The 21,056-nt window shown below is 37.7% G+C and overlaps 1 protein-coding gene across 2 annotated transcripts in view; it reads left to right on the top strand.

Annotated features, from left to right (window-relative positions):
- The window catches only part of LOC103476778 (VPS10 domain-containing receptor SorCS1-like), a 62,088-nt gene extending 41,763 nt beyond the window's left edge, over positions 1 to 20,325 (top strand). For both annotated transcript variants that reach the window (XM_008429350.2, XM_008429351.2), the window contains exons 18-27: positions 609 to 780; positions 3,535 to 3,721; positions 5,472 to 5,605; positions 5,679 to 5,802; positions 7,675 to 7,787; positions 8,477 to 8,611; positions 12,315 to 12,414; positions 14,648 to 14,756; positions 15,780 to 15,934; positions 18,357 to 20,325. In XM_008429350.2, coding sequence (XP_008427572.1) covers positions 609 to 780; positions 3,535 to 3,721; positions 5,472 to 5,605; positions 5,679 to 5,802; positions 7,675 to 7,787; positions 8,477 to 8,611; positions 12,315 to 12,414; positions 14,648 to 14,756; positions 15,780 to 15,934; positions 18,357 to 18,415 — 1,288 coding nt within the window. In that variant the 3' untranslated portion in view covers positions 18,416 to 20,325. The remainder of the gene's footprint in view (positions 1 to 608; positions 781 to 3,534; positions 3,722 to 5,471; positions 5,606 to 5,678; positions 5,803 to 7,674; positions 7,788 to 8,476; positions 8,612 to 12,314; positions 12,415 to 14,647; positions 14,757 to 15,779; positions 15,935 to 18,356) is intronic.
- Positions 20,326 to 21,056: the final 731 nt, after the last annotated feature.

Here is a 21,056-nt window from a genome sequence, read left to right on the forward strand (position 1 = left end):
CACACCCATGCTTTCAACTGATCATCCCAGAAAAACTGTGTAGTTTCTTAACGTGTTGCAATATAAGCTGCAGGGTGGAAGATTTGTTCGCTGTAGTACCTGGCAATGAGTACTTACTACTCAGATACAAAACTGATGTATTCTTTGTGATTTAAATGCAAAGAGATTTACTACTTATAACTTCTAAATAGAACCCCAAAACTTGCTAAGTTTTTTCTGTCTTTCTTTGGTATTTTGTTTCTTTTTATTCACATTTTTAATATCATTTAGTTAAATATTATGGTTGAAATAAGATTCAGCTAAAAATATTGAATCTTTTGTGATGTAATCACATTACATGGCCAGTAATGTGACTCATTACTGGCCTTGAATCACACAGATCGTGTTGCATATCATCATTCATAAATGTACAATAAACGACAACAAAAATGAATGGAACTAAACATCATACATTTGAACTGAATATCTGCATTAAAGTAAAGGCATTTCCCTGTCTTTTTAAATTTTCAGCTTTTCATAGCTTGTTCCACGTTTTTCCAATTTTGGTTTATTTGTCTGCTTTTCACTCAAAGCGTGCAAAAGTGTTTTTGTTGTTAATTTCATTCCAGATATCGCAAGGCTTTGTCGAACAACTGCACCAAGGGAAGTCTGTTGAAGTACAGCCCCCGGCAACAAAAGTGTCCCAGCCAGGCTCCCAGAGGCCTCCAGCTCTTCACCAGTGAGGGAACATTTGTAGCAACGCTGGGAAGGAATGTTACCTTCTTGGTCTTTCTGGAAGAGGTGATGATTTCATTACAAAAACAAAAACAAAACAAAAGACAAAAAGCAGCACTGCACACTTGACAGAACATCTGTCTAATAACAGCAAACATAGAATAGATTAGAAAGTGCAAGATGATTGAAAACCATGCTTTACCGAATGCAATATACTTAGACTGTGGAAATGAAGACAAGCAGTTATGTTATAGACCCAATTAAAATTCACATGGAAGAATTATTAAACAAGTTTACATTCACCGAAAAGAAAGACACATTTTCTCACGGTCTGAAGTTCATTCAGACCAATTTTCTCTTGATTTAGATTAGTTAGAATAACTAAAATTGTTCATTTCAGTTATTCTAAAATAAATAATTTTCAGTGGCTGTTGTGGGTCAAACTATTGGGCATCCAAACATGATGGTTCCCCAAAACCAAGTCATCCAGTTCAAAGGCAACTCATACCAAATAATTGGGAAATGCATGCACATTTCTGATTTTGATGTTTTCTCTCAATATTGTGGTATTTAGCAAATAAAAATAATTTAGGTAATTCAGCCTGACCTAAAACGAGAAACGTTTGGTATCATTTAAATAACGGATCACATGTCTTTTTATTCAGTGCATGCAAACCTCTGGTTTCAACGGTACATAGATCTAAAACAAAGCCACCTGTTTCCACTACACATTAACTCACCTTTCATCACATGATTACAGTGGTTCATCAGTTACAGCACAATGCAATTCAATCTTTAAAAATGCAATGCAAACAACCAGATTTTAACATACTTTAGGCTTCACTGTGCATTCTCAAGTTGGTATGTAGGAAAAAACAACAATAGTTGCAAGTGTCTCACAAACCTACAGCCTTGTAGGAGTGTATCGTTGTTGATTAATATCCCAACCCTGAGAATTTCCTTCATGAGACGAGAGTTAAAATCCTGCGTAAGATCAAATATTTAAAGCAGCTAATAACAGAGGCAGTGATGCAAACCAAGAAAAAATATATAATTTTTTTTCTCTCTTCTTTGGAGTTAAGAAACTTGGTTCACAAGTAACTGGAGAATTTTAGTGATGAATTAGTGAATGAAAGGGGATTTTGGAGTCTGGTCTTGTTGCATTATTTTTGGCCAGAGGCGGGTATAATTTCCCACTGTGCTCCCATTTCAGATCACAGGGGGAGTGTATTTAAATGATTCACACACTGTGATTTTTGTTTTAAGACCTGCGGTAAGCAATTCACTGCTGACTGTGTGCCAATTTTCACAAAAGAAAAAAAAAAAGACGGTCTTAAATTTTACACTTGATGTGAGCGTGAGAGATGCTGGAAAGAAGAGGCGCTGCAGGGAGCAGGGAGTATGTGATGGAGAGGAGAGAACTACTCCACTCACTAAACGCCTGGGGGATAATGTTCATACATTGATAGAGAAGACATGTTATTAATTTAAAATAGAAAATTAGAGTTAAGCAACATAACATTACCAACTACAATGGAGTAAATGAAGTTTGTAATAATGCGTTTTTTTGTTTTCCCTTGCAACTCTATTTTCAGCCACAGAATTTTTGGTTGAAAAACAAAGGGAGCCAGGGCTAGACTTAGTGACTTTCTTACATTTTTCTATAAGCACAAATCTCAGTGTACATAATTGACATTTTATAGTGTGACAGACCAACACAAAGTAGTAGATTAATTTGAAGTGGATGGATTTTCTCAGCATCTGAAAAATCCAGCATGTGTTTGTATTCAGCCATATTTACTCTCTCTATAAAAGTCCAATGCATCTAGCTGCTTTTAGAAAATCACTTGATTAATAAACAAATCCCATTTTTGAACAGTTTAATCTCCGCGTACACAGCTCTTCTGGGCATTAGTGAACAAACAACACCCAAGTTGAAGGACAATTATCATGGCGAGATCATCAAACCATTTCTCGATCTTTGACCACTGTTCAATCCATCTTTAAAAATGGAAAGGGGATGACATAAACCTTCCCAGGCGACTATTATGAAGGCAGAGAGAACTGTAATGAAAAACCAACTAAAATGCCCTTTTTAATTCTGGAGGAAAGTCATGTTTTGCTGTTTGTTCAAGCTGTATCGAAGACACAGGAAGAACGTTTTGTAGTCAACTGAGAACAGAACGAAACATTTTGTTTTTCCTTCATGCGACATGATATGTGCAGCAGAAAAGTAACACTGATGGATTGTGTGTTTCCTTTGAAAATGGGATCCTTTTCTGCCATTTCACACAACTCTGTTAGTGCTGATCTGTTTCATAAAAGCCATCAAAATGTATTACCTTAACTGGGTAAAATGTGAAAAAAGTTGAAGGACCATGAATATATTTGCAAGGGGTTATAACAGACTACATAAAAAAAGCCTTCCAGCTACAAAGCTTTTCTCCTTAGGATGTGAAGGTAAACATTTCTGGTTGCAATTACCTAAACTCAACAGTCACTGTTTACCATCGCATTTCAGGGGAGTGTTTTACAAGACTGCTTTTGCAATTTGCTTTTACCACACGTCAAAATACACCTAACGGGGTATTACTCACATGCTGCATGTTTTTATTTAATGTGGTGTGAATCAAAGATGCTGTCACAAAGGCTATAGAACCTGGCGCATCAAATAAATATGCATCGACGTGATTTACAACAAGACCTTGTTCTCGTAGGTTTTATTGAAAGTGCTCCTGTTATGAATCAGTGACTGCACGGGGGAACAGACAAGGATAAATGACAGCATCTCATCTTTTTCTTTTTTTTTTTTTTTTGAAGGGTCTCAGCTCGATGACAAGCATAACAGTGGACTTTGGTGATGGAACTGCCATATCTTACGTTAATATCAGCTCCATCGATGATGGGGTCAAGCACATCTATAATAAAGTTGGAATCTATCAAGTTTCAGCCACAGCAAGTAACCATCTCGGCTTTGACAGGGTCTTCCTCTACCTCCACGTGTCCTGTAAGTCGAAAGCAAGTTGGTCATTTGAAAGTAATTGCTAAAACGTTAGAATTCATCCAAGTGTTTCAGAGAGCTGGAATTCATAATATATACATATATTCTCACAATCTTTCTCACTATCTTTCTATGTTTTATCTTATTATCAAGCAAATTGTAATATTAGACAAAGATAACCTGAGTAAATACAAAAAGCAGTTTTAAAATTATACCATTACTGGCAGGCCTGTAAAGTCAGGAAATCGCTTAAACAGAACCGGTCTGATAACATAAAGTAGGCTAAAATACTTTAACAGCAACACATCAAGCACCATTTCAAATGACACATTACAAATGAAGTTACTGACATTTAACAGTTTAGGAAGGGTGTTGAACCTGGCCTCCAATGAGAGCTCAGTTTATCAAAAGCACTCCAAGAGTACATGAGCAACTCATCTGAGAGAAGATGAACAAACCCAGAACAGCAGATCTTTTTTTTTATTTATGATGCAACAAAATGAGATACAACCACCTGTATCCGATCTTTTCATGGCAGTGTGAACAGCACAGGTCGGATTCTTTTTCGAATGTGACCCATATCCAATACGTATCCGATTCAAATGCGACCTAACGTCCAGGCCGCCTTCATCCGAACTGAACGTCACTGATTCTAAACAAATCTCACTATCCTGCGTCCTGATACGCGCAAGCGGGAAGAAAAACAACAACAATGACGAACTATATGAGGATTAAGTTGTCAATATGTTGCTCCGGCCGGACAACAACTTCAAATATGCAAGCTAAGCTCCACCGTTAGCCTTCATGTTTACTTCCGCAAACACTGAGCACTTCTTCTTTTTATGCCGGTTGGCAGAACATTGAGAAAGCTGACGCTATTGCGCCCTCTAGTGCGCATGAGGGACACTTTCAGGTTGTTTGCCCGTTCACACTGCAGAACGCATACAAGTCGCATTTACTGGCAGTGTAAACAGCCCCGGCAAAAAAAATCGGAATTGCCAAAAAATCGGAATTGGGTCACTTCAGGCTGCAGTGTGAACCCACCCTAAATTCCTCCACAGTGACCAAAAACATTTATTGTCAGTTTTTACAAATACTTGATGATAGTTATTTCTGCAAAAGTAACCATATTGATTTAGTGGACAACTGCTTTTTCGCACACAGCCAGATTGGTTTAGGTACTTTTTTTTTCTCTTAATGAATGCAGTCATCATTTAAAAACTGAATTTTGTATTTCCTGAGGTTATCTTCACTGGATTTTTAAATACTACTGAAGAGCTGAAACATCAAAGTGCAACAAAGAAAAGTTAAATTAAGAAAGCTGTAAGGACTTTGCACTTTGTACTGGTTCATACCTTTTAGTATAGTTTATCAAGGACACAACTGTAGTCCTTTTTCATTACTTTAATCCAGCATCCTGTGTAGCAGAAAAATGGACTGCTGTGTGCATTTTCTTACTACCACAGAGCCCCACCGATCAATTTAAAACAAACTTACTATTGTGGTTTTTAGTATTGACAATTGTATGGCTGGAGAAACATAAAAAATTCCCCATGTGCAGAAATCAAACGACTTCTGGAGTGCAAACAGCTTTAACGCTGTCCACCAGTGGGTTTAGTGTGTTCCACTTGGTCTCTGCTGTGCCAGATATTACAAACGTTTCATTTGTTGAAGCTTAGACGCACCGGGGAGGCATTAAATTTAGCCCTGTTTTAATAAAAGGTGTAACTTCACACTCTGTGTTTTCTCTCTAAAGGTCACCTCGAGCAGGTGCAACTTTCAGCTCCTTTGGTGGTCATTAAGGACAAAGCAGTAAATTTCACAACAACACTTCGCCCAAGTAGTGTGGGAACAGTCACATATTTCTGGTGGTTTGATAACAAGACAGAGGTAAGCCATCTGCAGGCAATTTGGCCTTGAAAGCATGACAGAGAATTACATATTATGTCCCGTTGTCTTGCAGCCAGTTGTGACCCTTGACGGCGCAATCACCTTCACTTTCTCCAGAGAGGGAAGTCACATTGTTACTGTTCAGGCTTTGGCTGGTAATACTGTCCACCAGGACCAAATCAGAGTGGCAGTTTATGGTAAAAGCATTTATTATCTGTATTTGCTTAAGCTAGAAAGAGTGATTTTGAAAAGAGGCATGGTAGGCTTATAGTGAATTAAATTTTAAAGCTCCATATTCTGCTAACCATGTCATGGATTTGAATCCATACCAGGTTAGGTTTTCAACCCAAAGTTTTTTTCAAACTGCCTCCTTGCAACATATCATCTACGTGTGAAAATGTAACTCACCAAGGAACGTTTCCAAGATGCTTTGATGGTTTAAAATAATTTCAGATATTCCACTAATTTGTCTGCAGTAAGGGAATGTGGTTGGATGACTCCAGTAAATAATATCTACAAGCATGAGGTCACTTAGGAGTTGTTTTGATTTGATCTGGGGCCAAAATCTGTCATGTTTTACAAGAGTCAACAGGTTCAGTCAGGACTCCCACAATCAATAGAAATAGTATTACTGAGTTTTCAGAGAATAATGCTGCATGTTCAATAAATCTGAATATTTCTGGAAAGTGAAAAAAGAAAGAAGTATCAATTAATCATACACATACTGATCTAATGCTAATTGTTAATTGTGAATTTCTGCTGGCAGCTAATGTTTAAAAAAGATTAAGAAAAAAAATAGACATAAAAGTGGGATAAACAAAAAGTATGTTTAAGACTTTTGAAGGGTTTTTGAAAAACAAATATATTTCTAATCTGACAAATAAGCATGACTGGAGTGCAAATTCTCATTTATTTAATATGTCTGCAGATTAATTAAATCATGCATAAGGTTTGGTCAATTTTATCAATGTGTATCTTCATAATTAATGAAAATACAGTAAAAATAAATTCAAAGGTTATGTACATGTGGCGAAGACTCATTTTAGTTTTCTAACAGGTAATCCAGATGTACTTTAGCAAAAGCCAGTTATTCAACCAAGTCAACATGCAGTTAGCAAACAGAAAATATAGTTTTACATTAGTTTTAACAAATATTAAGAAACAAAACTTCCCAGCTATTAAATGATGCTCGTCAGAAATAAACTTTTTTAGAAACAACCTCTAACTGAAGCCTGGAGTAATGATTAAAATTACGAATGAAATTATTAGGCGCAAGTTCACAGCATTGTTGCCTGTGTGTTACTGTCGCCCCCTGGCGGTGGATCCAAATTCTGATGTAGCTGACGCCTGTAAATAATATTTTGTCAGTTTAGTTAGGATAAGACTACAAAATCTAGAAAAAAATTATAGATTTTTTGAAATGTTAAATCTAACTCTGAATTCATTTTTTTATTTATTTTTTTTTTATTTCAAAATGAATCTATTTAGAAACCAGAACCCCACAACATTTTTTTTTTAAAAAGCATAGTTTATTTGATCTCATTTTAGCAAGTCTAATTCCTTCACTAATTTCATTTAAACCAAGGCAAGTGTTTAAATACAATTTTCTGGTTGAATTTTTCTGCCAGTGACAAGAAAACTATTTTTTTTGGTATTTTATGGTTTATTTACTTTGAGTCAGAATCATTACAGATTCAAAGAATATATATTCCTCCAGGTTTAATTAGTTTTGAACTGTTTCCCAAAACAAAAACTCTCATTTAATGAAATTCTTTGTTGAAGCTTATTGTCTTTGCAGTAAGTCTCTACAGAGCAACCGTTAATTTCCTTCCAGTCAATAGTGTGACTTCAGCATCCTTAATCATTGTAACGCCTCGTTGTATTCTCTACCCCTACCTAATAAAATAGACTTTACATATCAATATTGTTGCATGCAGAAGGCTCAACAGCATATTTTCAAAATAGAGGCAGCTCACTGCACCAAAATAATCTTTAGGAAGGAAAAATGTCCTTTTTTCTTTTCTTTGCTGATTCACAGAGTTGACGGTTTTTTTTTTCTTATATTTTAGATTATTTCAGGTCACATCCTTTGGTTTTTTCCTCTAATCTGGATGAGATGAACCCAGGGGTATCTGAGTGGAGAGAAGACATTGGCAGAGTTGTGAAGACCTGCATAGTTCAGGTAGGTCACAAAGACAATACTGTATTGCTCTTAGATGTTTCTGCATCAGGAGAGGGTCCATTCTTATTCTTGCATGGAAAGAACCTTAGTATCTGTCTAGTAACATGCCAAAAATACTTTAAATTTCAAATCTCAGTAGTAGCAGTGCAACTGTTATGTGTACAACTGTAAACGTTTTTAATTATCAGTTTACTGCAAAGAGAACTCGTTTGTTGCAGTAGGAATAAAAACCCCAAGTAAAATGAACCTAAGTGCAGTGAAGTTGTGACTGGTTTTCTCTTCAAGACATTGCATAGCAGGTTATGTAAAAGACCTGGATACTCTGTTCTATATATATCCAACAGTAGCCCTCAGTATGAAACATTCACTTTGACCTTCTGTCCTGTCAGATTTTTACCACGCTCTACACCAGGAAACTGACAGTAGACCTCTGGTTATGGCTTAAATGCACTAAAAGCCCCAGCCTTTACCAAAAACTGTCAGAATGAGCTTCCATGTTCCACTTGATCCAGGGATTAGATCCTGACAGTATTACGGCAAATGATATATAAAGGAGAACGCAGAAAGCCTTTTCTTTGTAATACAGAGGACTCTCATAACTCCGGTAATATCTTTGTGTCCGAAGCACAGACTTCCACTTCATTTGGACGCTAGAGCTTACTGGCAATGTTTTGTTGGTATTTTCAAAGGTCACAGGGATTAATGAGGACCAACTCCTGGTCAAGCTGTTTCCAGGTTTACCAACTACAGCCGAGGTCTTCCTCGTACCGGAAAGGAGGTCAAGAGACGGAGGCATGAATGAAAAGTGGGCACACCTGGATCAGGTACTGTCTCGACAAATTATTCAGAAGCTTCTGGTAAATATCAGTGTGATTCTCATGGTACTCAAAAACAGACAGATATATGAATATCTCAAGTAGGCTTGAGCTCAACGTCACAAACTGATTGTGGGATATTATTAGTTCGGTTTCTTGTTTTACACTAGATGTAACAAGAGACCTTCCAAAAACTTCATTTTTTGTTTCATTAGACTATATAATATTTTCCAAAAAGTCATGGGAATCATTCTTTGGGGAATTTTTCTTCAGCTGTCTTTTTTCCCTCAGAACTCTCTCATGCATGCTAGTTTTGCACAGCTTCTCTTGCATTGTTGCGTCATGATAACATGCCTTAAGAGAAGCAATTGAGGCCTGTAGTTTAGATGTTGTTCTGGGTCATTTTGTGACCTTCTGGGTGAGTTTGAGTAATTTTGGTAGACTGGCCTCTTCTGGGAAAGCTCACCACTCGAATTGCGGAGAATGGCTCTCATTGTAGTTTGATGGAGTCCCAGTGCCTTAGAAATGTCCGTAATCTTTTCTGGACTAATTCATATCTGTTTCGCTTCTGCTCTTGAATTTCTTTAGAATGTGACGTAATATTTATAAGATCTTTTCACCTTCCTTATGTTGTCTGTCAAGTTCTATTTAAGTGCTTTTTTGGCTACAGCTATCATGCCACATGGTTTCATGAGGCCGGCTGCTACTTTTTTGCACGTCACGCCAGGTTGATTTGAATAACTTTTTCCCTTCAAATGAAAACAGCATTTGGAAACTGATTTTTGTATTTACTTGGGTTATATTTATCAGGATACATTCCAGTTATCCCTATTTAGATATTCACATATGGAAACATACCTGTTATAATGCATGTGCCACAGACATTTTAGTATCAGACGATACATTATCACAAAGAAATATATTTTTGAACTTTTTATTATTATTATTATTATTATTATTATTATTATTATGAATGAGTTAGAATTCGGAAGCCTCTATACTACAAAATTAACTTCAGCAAGTCATCAAAACTACATTAGGTTGTTTTTACATTTGCATTACGTTTTGCTGTCATTCAGTTTTCACTAAAACATTCACCTACCAAGAACCGTCAACATCCTCCACCTTCACACTTATCCCCTGACATTCTCCTGGTTCTGTGAAGCAGGACTTCTGGATCGGATTTGTTCTGCAGTATATAGACGGCACTTGATCAGATGTGAGTTGAAAAGCAGGCCAGCACCCTTGGCGCATTGTTATATTCTTTGTGACATTCCTGGAGCAGGCTTTTCAGTGTGGTGCCATGCTCTGTCCTGCGGTGGAAGAAGATTTTGTCAGGGATTCCTGCCACAATAGTTTTTTCCTTTAACTACAACGGGTCATATGTGTCTTAATAATATTAGCACAAAGCCAACCACCAATGTTTGCCAGAACATGTTCATTTTATTTACATTTAGGTAGTTTTACTGTTGTGGCTAATGACAAGTATGTAAGTAGCACGTCTCTCTAACCTGATGTCAGGATCAAAAACTTGCTTTCTCAGATATAACTGTGAAACTCTGGTTCTAAATATATACAAGAAATAATAATAAGAATAGTAATAATAATATTGATAATATTTAATAATCTAATAAGAATAATATGAAGCATATAAAGAAGAATAGTAATAAGGTTCCTAATGTAACCCTGAATTGAGTGCAGTTCATCCTGCCTTTTAAAACATTTATGTATTGTTGGAGCTGCCATACATCAATGATGAATGCACACATTTTCTCTGTTACATAATCACCATCTTTAGCAAATCTTGAGCTGTAACATCTGCTACCTTTAGCCTCACATTCGTAAGGTTAACTTTGACAAATACAAATGCAGGCGTGATGCTCATTGTGATTGATCACCTGAAGCAGCCAAGCAGCTTAAGGTCCCCGCAATTGTGTTTTTTTGGGGGGGTGTTTATACCAGAGTGAAATAAATAGATGCCAAGGTATATCATGCCTCAGAAAAGAACAGCTGTAATGAGGACTGGACATTTTTTTTTGCAGTAATTGGGCTAAAACATGCAAACAGTCTCTGGTGTGGTCCATTAAATGTTCACACACAGAGCAAGAAGAATGTGTTTTCGACGGGCTCATTGTTCTCTGCAAGCAGGAACATCCATCTGATCTCAGAAAGCCACTGAGCTCGATTCTTACATTCCTAATGTTTCTGGGTTTATAATCAGTCATGCTGCACAAAATTAATTAATTCGGGTTTGTGTTGTTTTTTTTTCTGACAGCTGTCGTAAAAATATATTTTGCTTGTGCATATTTTGCTCTAAAGTGACAAATAATTCACAGTTTAATCAATCTTACATGTATTCCATTCCTGCCGAAAAGCTAAATACTTTAAGTTAACACTAGAGGGCAATGCCATCCTTTATATGAACGCCTGCCTCTCAGTTGACACCCACAAAGCAGAACGTGTCATAAGACACCCTGATGTGTTTTTCAGCTTTAAGTTTGCAGGAGCCTTTAAATGATATTATGAGAAAAGATTGTTCAGAGCTATCGCACTTAATGTTTTTGTTACCATGCTCCAATGGCAAAATAAGACAATTTGAAATTAATTATTACATTAATTGTTTATTCAAAGGTATCAAACATGTAACAAAACTAATAAAGCAGTATCTTATTTTATTTTTATTTTTCTAAGTGCAGTGCAGGGAAGCTCATTTATTCATTGGGAGTAAACATGATTTTGCTGGCTCACAGTCAGTCTTGAACTAAGTTAATAGGTATTTAATTACATTGATGCATCATATAATTGGCACCATCGAGAAGGGAGACAAACTGGGGCAGGCTGCTGGGATTGGGAATTAAAGAGATGTATTTATCTAAAGCCTGTCTGATTACCTGGCAGAACCTCACAGACAATAGGGTAATAAATCTTCAGTTCACTGTTCTCTCATCTCCAGTGAACGACTTTCAGCGTGGAGACATTAAGTGAGCAGTGCCCACACACGCACACATGTGCGTGGCAAAGTGTATGCGTGGCGCGGGCTTATTAAAATGTGTAATAGATTTACTGACCCTGATATGCCACTAGAACAAAAAGTAATTATTCATGCTGTGTAGAGCAGTCTAATTTTAACCAGTGGAAAGATTTGAGAAAGAGTGAGATGGAATTAGTGAGGCATGGCTAAGGACTCAAATATGCATTGGGAAGGCATTTTGCTCCCCTGCTAAATGACTGTTTCATCAAGGTGTGAAAAGCTGAGGAACTTTCGGCACTTAAGGGAGACGAAATTAAAACAGCTATTTTATGATATTAGTACATAGTTTGATTTCCTATAACACCGCCTCGTTGAACTTTTAAATGGGTAATTCTTATCCTCTTTAGAATACTTACGCTGATGAAGGTATAGAGGAAATATTCCCAGCGTGGGCGACGTAGCAGAAAGATTAATATTTCTTTAAATGTCACAGCTGCGCTCCAAGCAGGACGCCCTTTTGCCTGAAAGTCCTGAAAGCCTGTTGGGTTTCGGTGTGGCAGGTCCGGTTTTGCATGTGTCACTTAAAGATTTGCCCCTCTTTAGAAGGAAACAGAAATCCCTATCCGTAATTCATGCTGTTGGTGGAAATGACTGTGGGTGAAATATTGATGAATGTGGATTATTGGTGGACGGCTGCAGCTAACGCAGTCCTCTCTGCTCCTATTTCGCTCCTCCTTGCAGCTTTCTCAGGTTCTGCTGAGTGCTCTAAACCAGGATCTCATCGAGTTTACAATCAAACCCGGGCTGCAGGTGAATGTGTATGCCACGCGGCTGTCTCCAGGTAAGCGTGTCCCTGTATTCCCTGCCTGACCCACCTGTTCCCGTCTTTCGTCATTTCTTTTTTTCTCCAAAGAGCCACGAGATCAGAGAGGTCTTAGCCAATAGTTATTGTGGCTTCCTCAAGGTCTTTTAAAGTGTGCGTTTGGACCGCCGTTTCACTCATTTCAAGTCCAGTCCATTCACCTGACCATGACAGCATATTGTGCGGACCACATTTGATTAAATGAAACGGACAAGTGGAAGTCAAAAGAGCTGTCAAGCTTTAAACAAAAAGCTATTTTCTGCAGGTGAATTGAATTTGAAAGTCATGTCTTTGAGAAACGGGGAAGAAATCTAGTTGAGATAATGCTTTCGGTAGATTCGCCACTGTGTACCACACTTTTTGAGAGTAGTTATTTTAAAAATAGCTCTGGTAATCACATTGATGGTCGTGAAACAATTATTAATGTGTTTAATGTTTTGTGTTTTTATGGATTCAGTTAAATAATTGAAAAAAAACGTATCTTTACTGAAAAAGGATTTTTTTTTCTAAATAAACCGCAAACTACGAGTAAACTAAACAACCTATTATGCTCTTTCTTTGTTTCTGGATCAACTAGCTAGCTAGCTAAATGGCTGGTAGCTCTCACTCTTCTAGAGTGAGCCTGACGTTTTTTTTTGTCTGTTTTTCACTCTCTCATTCTACTCAGATAAATCTCAATCCAATGAAGTGTGTTAGCAACCAAAAAAGATGACTTGTGCGGTTCTCTCTGATGTCAGAAGCAATCTTTGCTTGCTGCCTTATGTGGTACTGCCTCAGTACCACACTGTGATTCTGCTGACCCGGGTCTGCTCTGGATGATACAGCTGCATAATTGAGTTTGATCATATGATTTTTAATAAAAACATCATCTTTCTCTTTTTAACTGTGTATCTTTTCCACATCAGTCCTCTGATGTTTAAAGTGTTGCATGGATCTTGGTTTTATTAGATCCAAAAACATCAATTTGATTTTGTGTTAAAGGGAAATATCTTGTTGCTTTCTCAAAACATCTCCTGGATTTCTGCTTTTGCTTGCTTCAATCAGCAGGTCACTTTGTTTTGGTTGCATTTGAATATTCCAGTTGTAATGTGTTTTAGGACTGTCATTGGTTAACAGTGTTCAGATGACTACTGTGTTGCCAGAATGAATAGGTTTCCACCCAACTGAACATGTTGGGCTGTAAAAAAATATGCTTTGGGCAGGTTGTTAAAATTGTGGCTGCTTTTCACAGCATTTGGTTATTAGAAAGTATTACCTTCTAACAAAATAGTTATAAATATGTGGACAATGCTTTGTTCTTCCCCTCATTTGATTAGTTAATCTATTTTGAAATGTCTAGAATCTGTGACATTATCATTAATAATAATTTGTTTACAGTATCTGGCTATTTTTAACACAAGTTTTGACAGAGATTGAGATTTGGGGTGTTGTTTTTTTGGGGGGTTTTTTTTAGATGGGAGGGTTTTACGTTGGGTTTGTGCTGAAAACTGTCTACCAGTTCTGGCAACCCTACCCTTATATCCAAGAGGCCTAACGCATTAGCAGGAAAATAAATATATTTTCTTTAAAAATGGCAAAAGTCATCTATGTAATGTACAACAAACCACAAATTATTAACTATGCAGTTTGTCCAGCCACTTTTCTTCATCTCACTTTTTCAAATACAAATCCCACCTGAACTCCCCATCGGAGTTAATATAGCTGCAGCTAGCTAGCAGCTCAAGCAGGCAAATGGATCAAAGTGCACTGATGTCTCAACCTAACAACAGCAAACCGAACAAAGTGAAACAAAGCTGCACAAAGTAGTTAATAGTAACTGTAATTTTTTTTTACATTGGTCTACTTTTATTGGAATGGTGTTGTTGAGTTTTGTTCAGCTGAAGCAAACAGTCAAGTCAGCATGAGAAGACTTAGATGAGTAGTTTAAAAGATAGATGGTAAGTGAACTGAATTTATATGGTGCTCTTCCAGTCAAACACTCAAAGTGCTTTACACTAGTGACCGATTGACCTGTTCGCACCATCAAATGTACACACCCACAGCAGGGGCACATCAACATCTAACAAGAATGAAACCTATGGATGGATTAACGGATGATAAAGGGTTTTAACAATGTGCCATTTTAGGACCTAAGAATTGGCTTCAGAGTTCTTATCAATGTTCTATAATTAAAGTTCATATCACTAATCTTCTCACTCGTTCTCTTTTAAAGCTCCTCTTGTGGACGGCAGTGACAGTGGGCACAGTGGCACCGCAGTCATCATGCTGGTGTCAGTGGTGCTGATGGGCTTGGCTATCTTTGTGATATATAAATTTAAAAGGTACAGTATAGCAGGTGCAGCGCATACACTGTGGAGTTCTTTGAATGCAAAATTCATTCCACTGGGTTTCAGAACAATAGGAAAGAAAGCTGATTCTATGATCAAATATTTTGCCTCGTTTCTGTTTGCACAGCATTGTTCAGATTGTCCGTTGACTGTAAAGGCGCTCCTCAACCCCTGAACTCCCTGAAACTTTCCACATGTATTCAGACTCCATATATCTCCGAGTTATGGACATCCATGGCCACAATAATAGCTAGAGGAATAAGACAATTCCCCTCTGTCTCAATCTGCCGAATATTACAGGGAATGACAGCCTAATCGATTCTCCCAGAGTGCTGAATGGGTGTCAGAGTCCTGCAGTTATCAATATTCATCTATCTGACAATGTGAGGGTTGACCTTTCGGAAATGCTAAACACAGCCATTCAAGGTGAGGCATACTCCGCAGAATGGCAGGAAAGGTTGAGGAGATAAGTCCTGAGACAACATATATTATACAGTGTGGGACATACAGTAAATAGTATCCTCTGCTGCAAGAAATCCCATGTCATTCACGGGGGCTCGGTCTGCTTCCTCTAAAATATTGCTCATTATAAAGCGAAACATTATTTGACTTGAACTTTCTGGATTGTAATTGCTACATTAGGAAATCAACTTTGAATTTCTTGAGCTCCCCCCCGAATGTCACAGCACCAGCTGCAGCACAAGCTCATGAGGGAGACATCTGAAATTAGAAATGCAAGAAGTTAGTTTTAGGCAGAACTGGGGATGCATCAGAGGGGATGAAAAATTGATTGAAAACTGAGGTGAACAATATGAAAGAGAGCGAGCGTTGCCCAGTGGAATGCAAAACGCCCTAGTTTCCAGCTATCAAACAATCCTCCGCCATCTTTAACTGTTAAAAATAGTGTGTGACACATTATGCCCAGTGAAAGCATTAGTGGAAGTAAAACTGATGGCAGAAATCCATTAATGCACCTCTACTTCACTCTAAACCTCTCCCGCTCTGCACCGCCTGCAGAAAGATCCCAGGCATGAACACGTACGCCACAGAGAAACCCGACAAAGAACAAGAGGTCATCCCTGCGGTGACCTCCATAGCTGTCCCAAACCCTGAGGGGGATGAGCTGACCTCACTGGACCATGTGGATATACAACTGGACTCAAAAAGCAGAGGTATCAATGCTTCTATGTCCTATTTTTGGAAGTTTTTTTTTTTTTTTTCACTCATGTTGAAGTGGCGCATCCGTCACCATTTCCAGTGAGACTGTAATGTGGGTGTGTTTGGAATTAAAATTGCATGAATGTCTGTTTGTAATGACGAGGGTAAATGGATATTCCTTTGAGGAAATTGTCTTTTTCTCTGCATGCATTCACTTTTTTTTCTCTGTACTTTTCACATGCATCTTTTTTTTTATGCCAGTCTAAACTGATAGCTTGACACATTTAGTGGTGTGATTAATTTTATCGTGCAAACTGATTCATATCTTGATTTTAAATATTCAGATATTTTCTGTTCAAATATTACATTTTCTGACTAATTGGACGGAGGCAGCTTTGAGTTGCTAATTATTATACACCCATTTATAGAACCCAGTTAAAATTTCAAAGTAGTTAATTGACGTAATGTATGTAATTAATTAATCGAATTATACATTTCATTCATAGTGGTTTAAAAAAGGCCTTAAAAACTCTTAAGAGTTCCTGAAATCTTAATTTACAGAATTATTGATTTTTGTTTGTAGCCTTACCTGTCTGATACTTTTACACACTGAGGTTATGTTAAGTCTTTGTCAACAAAGGCTTTTTTTATGAAAGAAGCAAATAAAAAAAAGTTCTACTGAAACAGCTAAAGGTTTGAACTCAACATGACCAGACATTTAAATTGACGTAAAATGTACTTCTAAACCATATTAGGTATGTGTGTCCCATTTTTGTAACCACATTGTTGCACTGTTTTATTTTAGTAACATTTCATCCATGATAAAGTATATTTGTTTCCTAATACTGAAATGTTATATATTAGCTTATGTGGATCCGGTGAAGGACAGTCAGCCAGAAAACTGTCGCATTCACTATGCTAAGGCACTCTTGAATTTGAAACAACACAAGTGTTGTACCTGAGCGAAGAAGAAAATGGACTGGGCTGCTCGACCATCTAAAGTTCTCTTTCATATAAAGTAGAGCAGAAAGAGGAAATTAAATTTTACATTTCATTTGGAAACCAATCTCCCGGACTCTGGGCCAAGATTGGAAAGGCACAGGATCCAAGTTGCTCGAGGTCCATTATTGTATTTCCACAGTCAATGATGATTTAAGGAGCAATGCCATCTGCTGGTGCAGGTCTGCTGTGTTCTATAAAGTCCAAAGCTATACTCCCCTCCTGCTGCCAAGCTTTGTGGAGATGCCGCTTTCATTTTCCAGCACGACTTGGCACATGACCACACTGAAAAAGTACCAATACCTGGTTAATGACCATGCAGTGCTTGATTGGCCAGCAAACCCTTCTGACCTAAACCTAGTAAAAAAAAAAAAAAGATCAAGTATTGTCAAGAGGATGTTGAGAAACATCAGAGCCAACAACGCAGACAACCTGAAGGCCACTATTAAAGCAACCTGGGCTTCCTGAACACCTTATGAGAGCCAGAGGGATGTTATTTACACGACATCCTGAAATATTGTAGTGATTCCTGCTAAAGGCGCCCTGATTAAATCTTTTTATAAATATTCTGTGATGTGCATGGACAGTCAGCAGGCCAACATTTCAGTTTATAAATCATTTTCTCTATGACTGGTCTTATGCCACACTCAAATTTTCCAGCCAACAGAATTTGGGGTTTTATTATAAGTTTTGGGGTTTTAGTTATAAGTGATAATTGACCAAATAAACAGTAAATACAATAAGGTTGCTTGGAATGAACTTTTTGGTCAGACTGGACTAAATAAAGTTTTATTTCTTTATTTTTTTCTAATCTTTGAGCGTCTCTCGCTCACTAGATGTCTCTGAATGAAGTCAAGCTTTATTGGCTGATTCTCAAAACCTTAGCACAACAAGCCAAAATCTGATACACAATATTGCGGTGTCTTTATTTTTTTTATAACCCTTTATAACAGTAGAGGAATGCGGCCACAAGCTGCAGCTCGCTGTCGGCAATGAGGGATTCACTTAATTTAAGTGCTGATGCTTGGCTTTACGCCTCTCCCTCCCCCCCGGATTGTCATGCGAGTTGGCAAGATGCAGCTTTTATTATGTGCTGTATATTTATGCTTTTGCCATCCTTAGTTTGTCACACGGAGGTATTAGTATACACAGGTAAGTGAAGCACAATCAAGCGCCAGCTAAAGTGATGAGCACGTCCAGGTGAATTATTTGATCCAATAAAATAATTAGTGCATCAGGGATGCAGCGGCGTGGTGAAAGCATTTTCATCAAGCGATATCTATGAGGTTCCAGCTGATTTACCCCTTCCCTTCCCGCACCTACAGTAAACAATCGGCCTATCCAAGATGAATGTGTTTGCCTGCAAAAAACACAGTCCTATGCAAATACCGACATAAAATCTCTCCGCTGTCTCTTCCTTTTCTTCTGCCTCGCCAGGCTACCTGCCATCTCACACAGACATCAAGCTCTCTGATGAAGCGCCCCGTGTGTTTTAATGTTGGAAGTCTATGACCGACTCGAAAGCAATACATCTTCTTTGGCAGTTACTTCCAGCAAGCTAGGAAGCTGCGGTCACAATGAATGGTCTCGAGTCTTTTGCTACCCATGCATGGATGGACCAGTTCACACTGTGCTGCCTAAATCCCTCCGAGGAGACTGTACAGATTTATACTTGCCTCTTGAAAAGGAACAGTTTTTGACTGAAATACTTGTATTTTTGCAAGGACGTTGATCTTTTTATGTAAATACTGTACATCCATAATGGAAGAAGCGAAAGTTATTTGTCTCAGCTGGTTATAGCTGCAACTGCTCAAATATGAAAACATCAAACGGCGGTACGACAGCAGAGTGTAAAAATATATATATATATTTAGAACATTTGTCATTTTTTTTTCCTGATTATTGGACTTGTGTTTGTGAAGTTTACTTTTTTGTTTTTTTTGTTTTTTGCACAGACTTATCAGAGTAAGACAGTGAGGGAACCAGATTCATTAAGCTCTCCGTAATCAGTAAATCTTATCACCAGATTCTCATCCAATGAAAACTCGCAATATCCAGGAGATGATGGAGGGCTCCCAGGCCCGGATCTGTGTATTCCATCAAGCCTGTCTCTCCGCAGCTCACAATGTTATATATGTCATAGCGGAGGAAAAAAAAAAATCACAACAGAAGATTATAGCAGATAGGTGCGCACAGAAGATGAGATTCTCTGAAATCCCTGTTGTTTAGGAGACACAAATAAGTCATTTTAGAAACAATGAAACATCATGGATCTGAAACAAACTGAACTAAAATATTCAAATGATTTTTTTACCCCCAAAAGAAATGCTTCGCTCAATTCTCACATGGTCACACCTAGTGTAAATTTCCTCTTTGTTGGTTTGTGTGTTTCTTGTACTTTCTTGTTTGTACTGAGAGCAATATGTAAATTTATTGAATCATTCCAAGGGTGGAATAATTACGTGAACTAAGAAGAAGCAGCGAGAAAATAACAACAAAAAAAAGTACCCTGTTTGTGTTTAATTAGTAATAAGATCAAGGTTTATTTGCTTTAAATGATTCCTTGGCACACTTACAAAATATTTTTCTTTGAACTGAGATTACTGTGAAGGTTGGTGGTGTCTTTTCAACATTTGCACTACATCTTTTTTTTTTCTTCTTCTTCTTTTCTTATGTTTATTTTTGTGTCGCTTAAAGCCCTTCTTATTTATTCTGGGCTGATTCTCCACCATCTCCCAAGATTCCAGAAATGCAAAGGGGCCCGAAATGTGTTCTAGGTTTGCCCCCAAGGACTCGGCGGACAAAAGGCTGCAGATTTGTTCGTCTCCTGCGCTGCGAGGGACACTGAGATAGAGAAGACGTATCTCCTGTCAACACGGCTCAGCCCACGCACACGGCTTCGGTCAGCCGCTGTCTCTTTGGGATATGTACCGAGGTCCTTCTTCATCAAACTTTCTTTTTAAGTGTTGTCAGCATCATATGTCAGTAAGACAAATTGACTGGAGGCTTCTCCATACTTCTTCTTAGCAATCCCCTGATTGAGCCAGAAGCATAAATAAACTCAAGCCCAGAAGAACTCTTCGCACAGCTGTTCAAAGATCTTTCTTTTTTTTTTGAAAATTATTAAGTGAAATTAATCATCTTTCAGTCCCGGTTATTAAGCTGTGAATACAATCGTGAACAGATTTGCATGATGTTTTTGTTTCCTTTTGATCTGCTTAAAATATGTCTTACCTTGGAGAAAATGTATTTCAGTATTTTGTTGTTTTTCTTTTTTTTTTTCTTTTTTCCAGAGGCTAGACAACTCATACATTACAAGTGAAGTGATTATTCAGTGGGTTGTTAGTGTTTTTTGTTTGATCTTGCAGAGGTAACCATGGTTGCAGAATAAAGAAGAGACACAACAGCACTGCAGTGTGGCTGGTTGCTGAATTAATCTCCAGAAACACTGTTTATGTTAGTGTTTAAAGTTATAAATGTCCACTGCCGTTAGTCACTGTTTATATATTTTTTTATTTTGTCATATTACAACAACAAATTTCAATGTATGCAATTGGAATTTTATGAAATAGGCCAACACAAAGTAGTCCATAATTTTGAAGAGGAAGAAAAACAAAATTTCTTACAAATAGGAAAGACGGAAAGGCATGGCATGCATTATTAGCCTCATTTCCTAAAGTAAATCCAGTTCAACTTTGTGTTTTTAGAAGTCACCAAATACAGACAGTAGATTCCATCTTTGTGTAAATTACACAGCTATTCAATGTAGATGTTTACAGCATGTTAGAAAACAATATCCTGACTTCTGAACACCTCATGGAGGACCGATCAATCCAAAAACTGATGAAGCATGGCACAACTGCAATCTGACCAAAAACATGACTGTCCACCTAAACTAAAAGACCAGGTGACGAGAGGATTAAGCAGCCAGTCGGGCTTTAACATCCTGCTGCACCGTACTCCATGGCATGAACAACATGACCACAGACTGAACCATAACGGCTAACAAAGATATATTTAAACATTTGCATGCAAGCTGTCTGACTAAACTCCATCTGTGGTGAAATTCTAACCCTGCTTATTTCACAATTTTCACCATGGAACATGGTGGTAGCAGCATCATGCTGTGTGAATGCT

The sequence above is a fragment of the Poecilia reticulata genome, linkage group LG15 (genome assembly GCF_000633615.1).
Source record: "Poecilia reticulata strain Guanapo linkage group LG15, Guppy_female_1.0+MT, whole genome shotgun sequence".
NCBI lineage: Eukaryota > Metazoa > Chordata > Actinopteri > Cyprinodontiformes > Poeciliidae > Poecilia > Poecilia reticulata.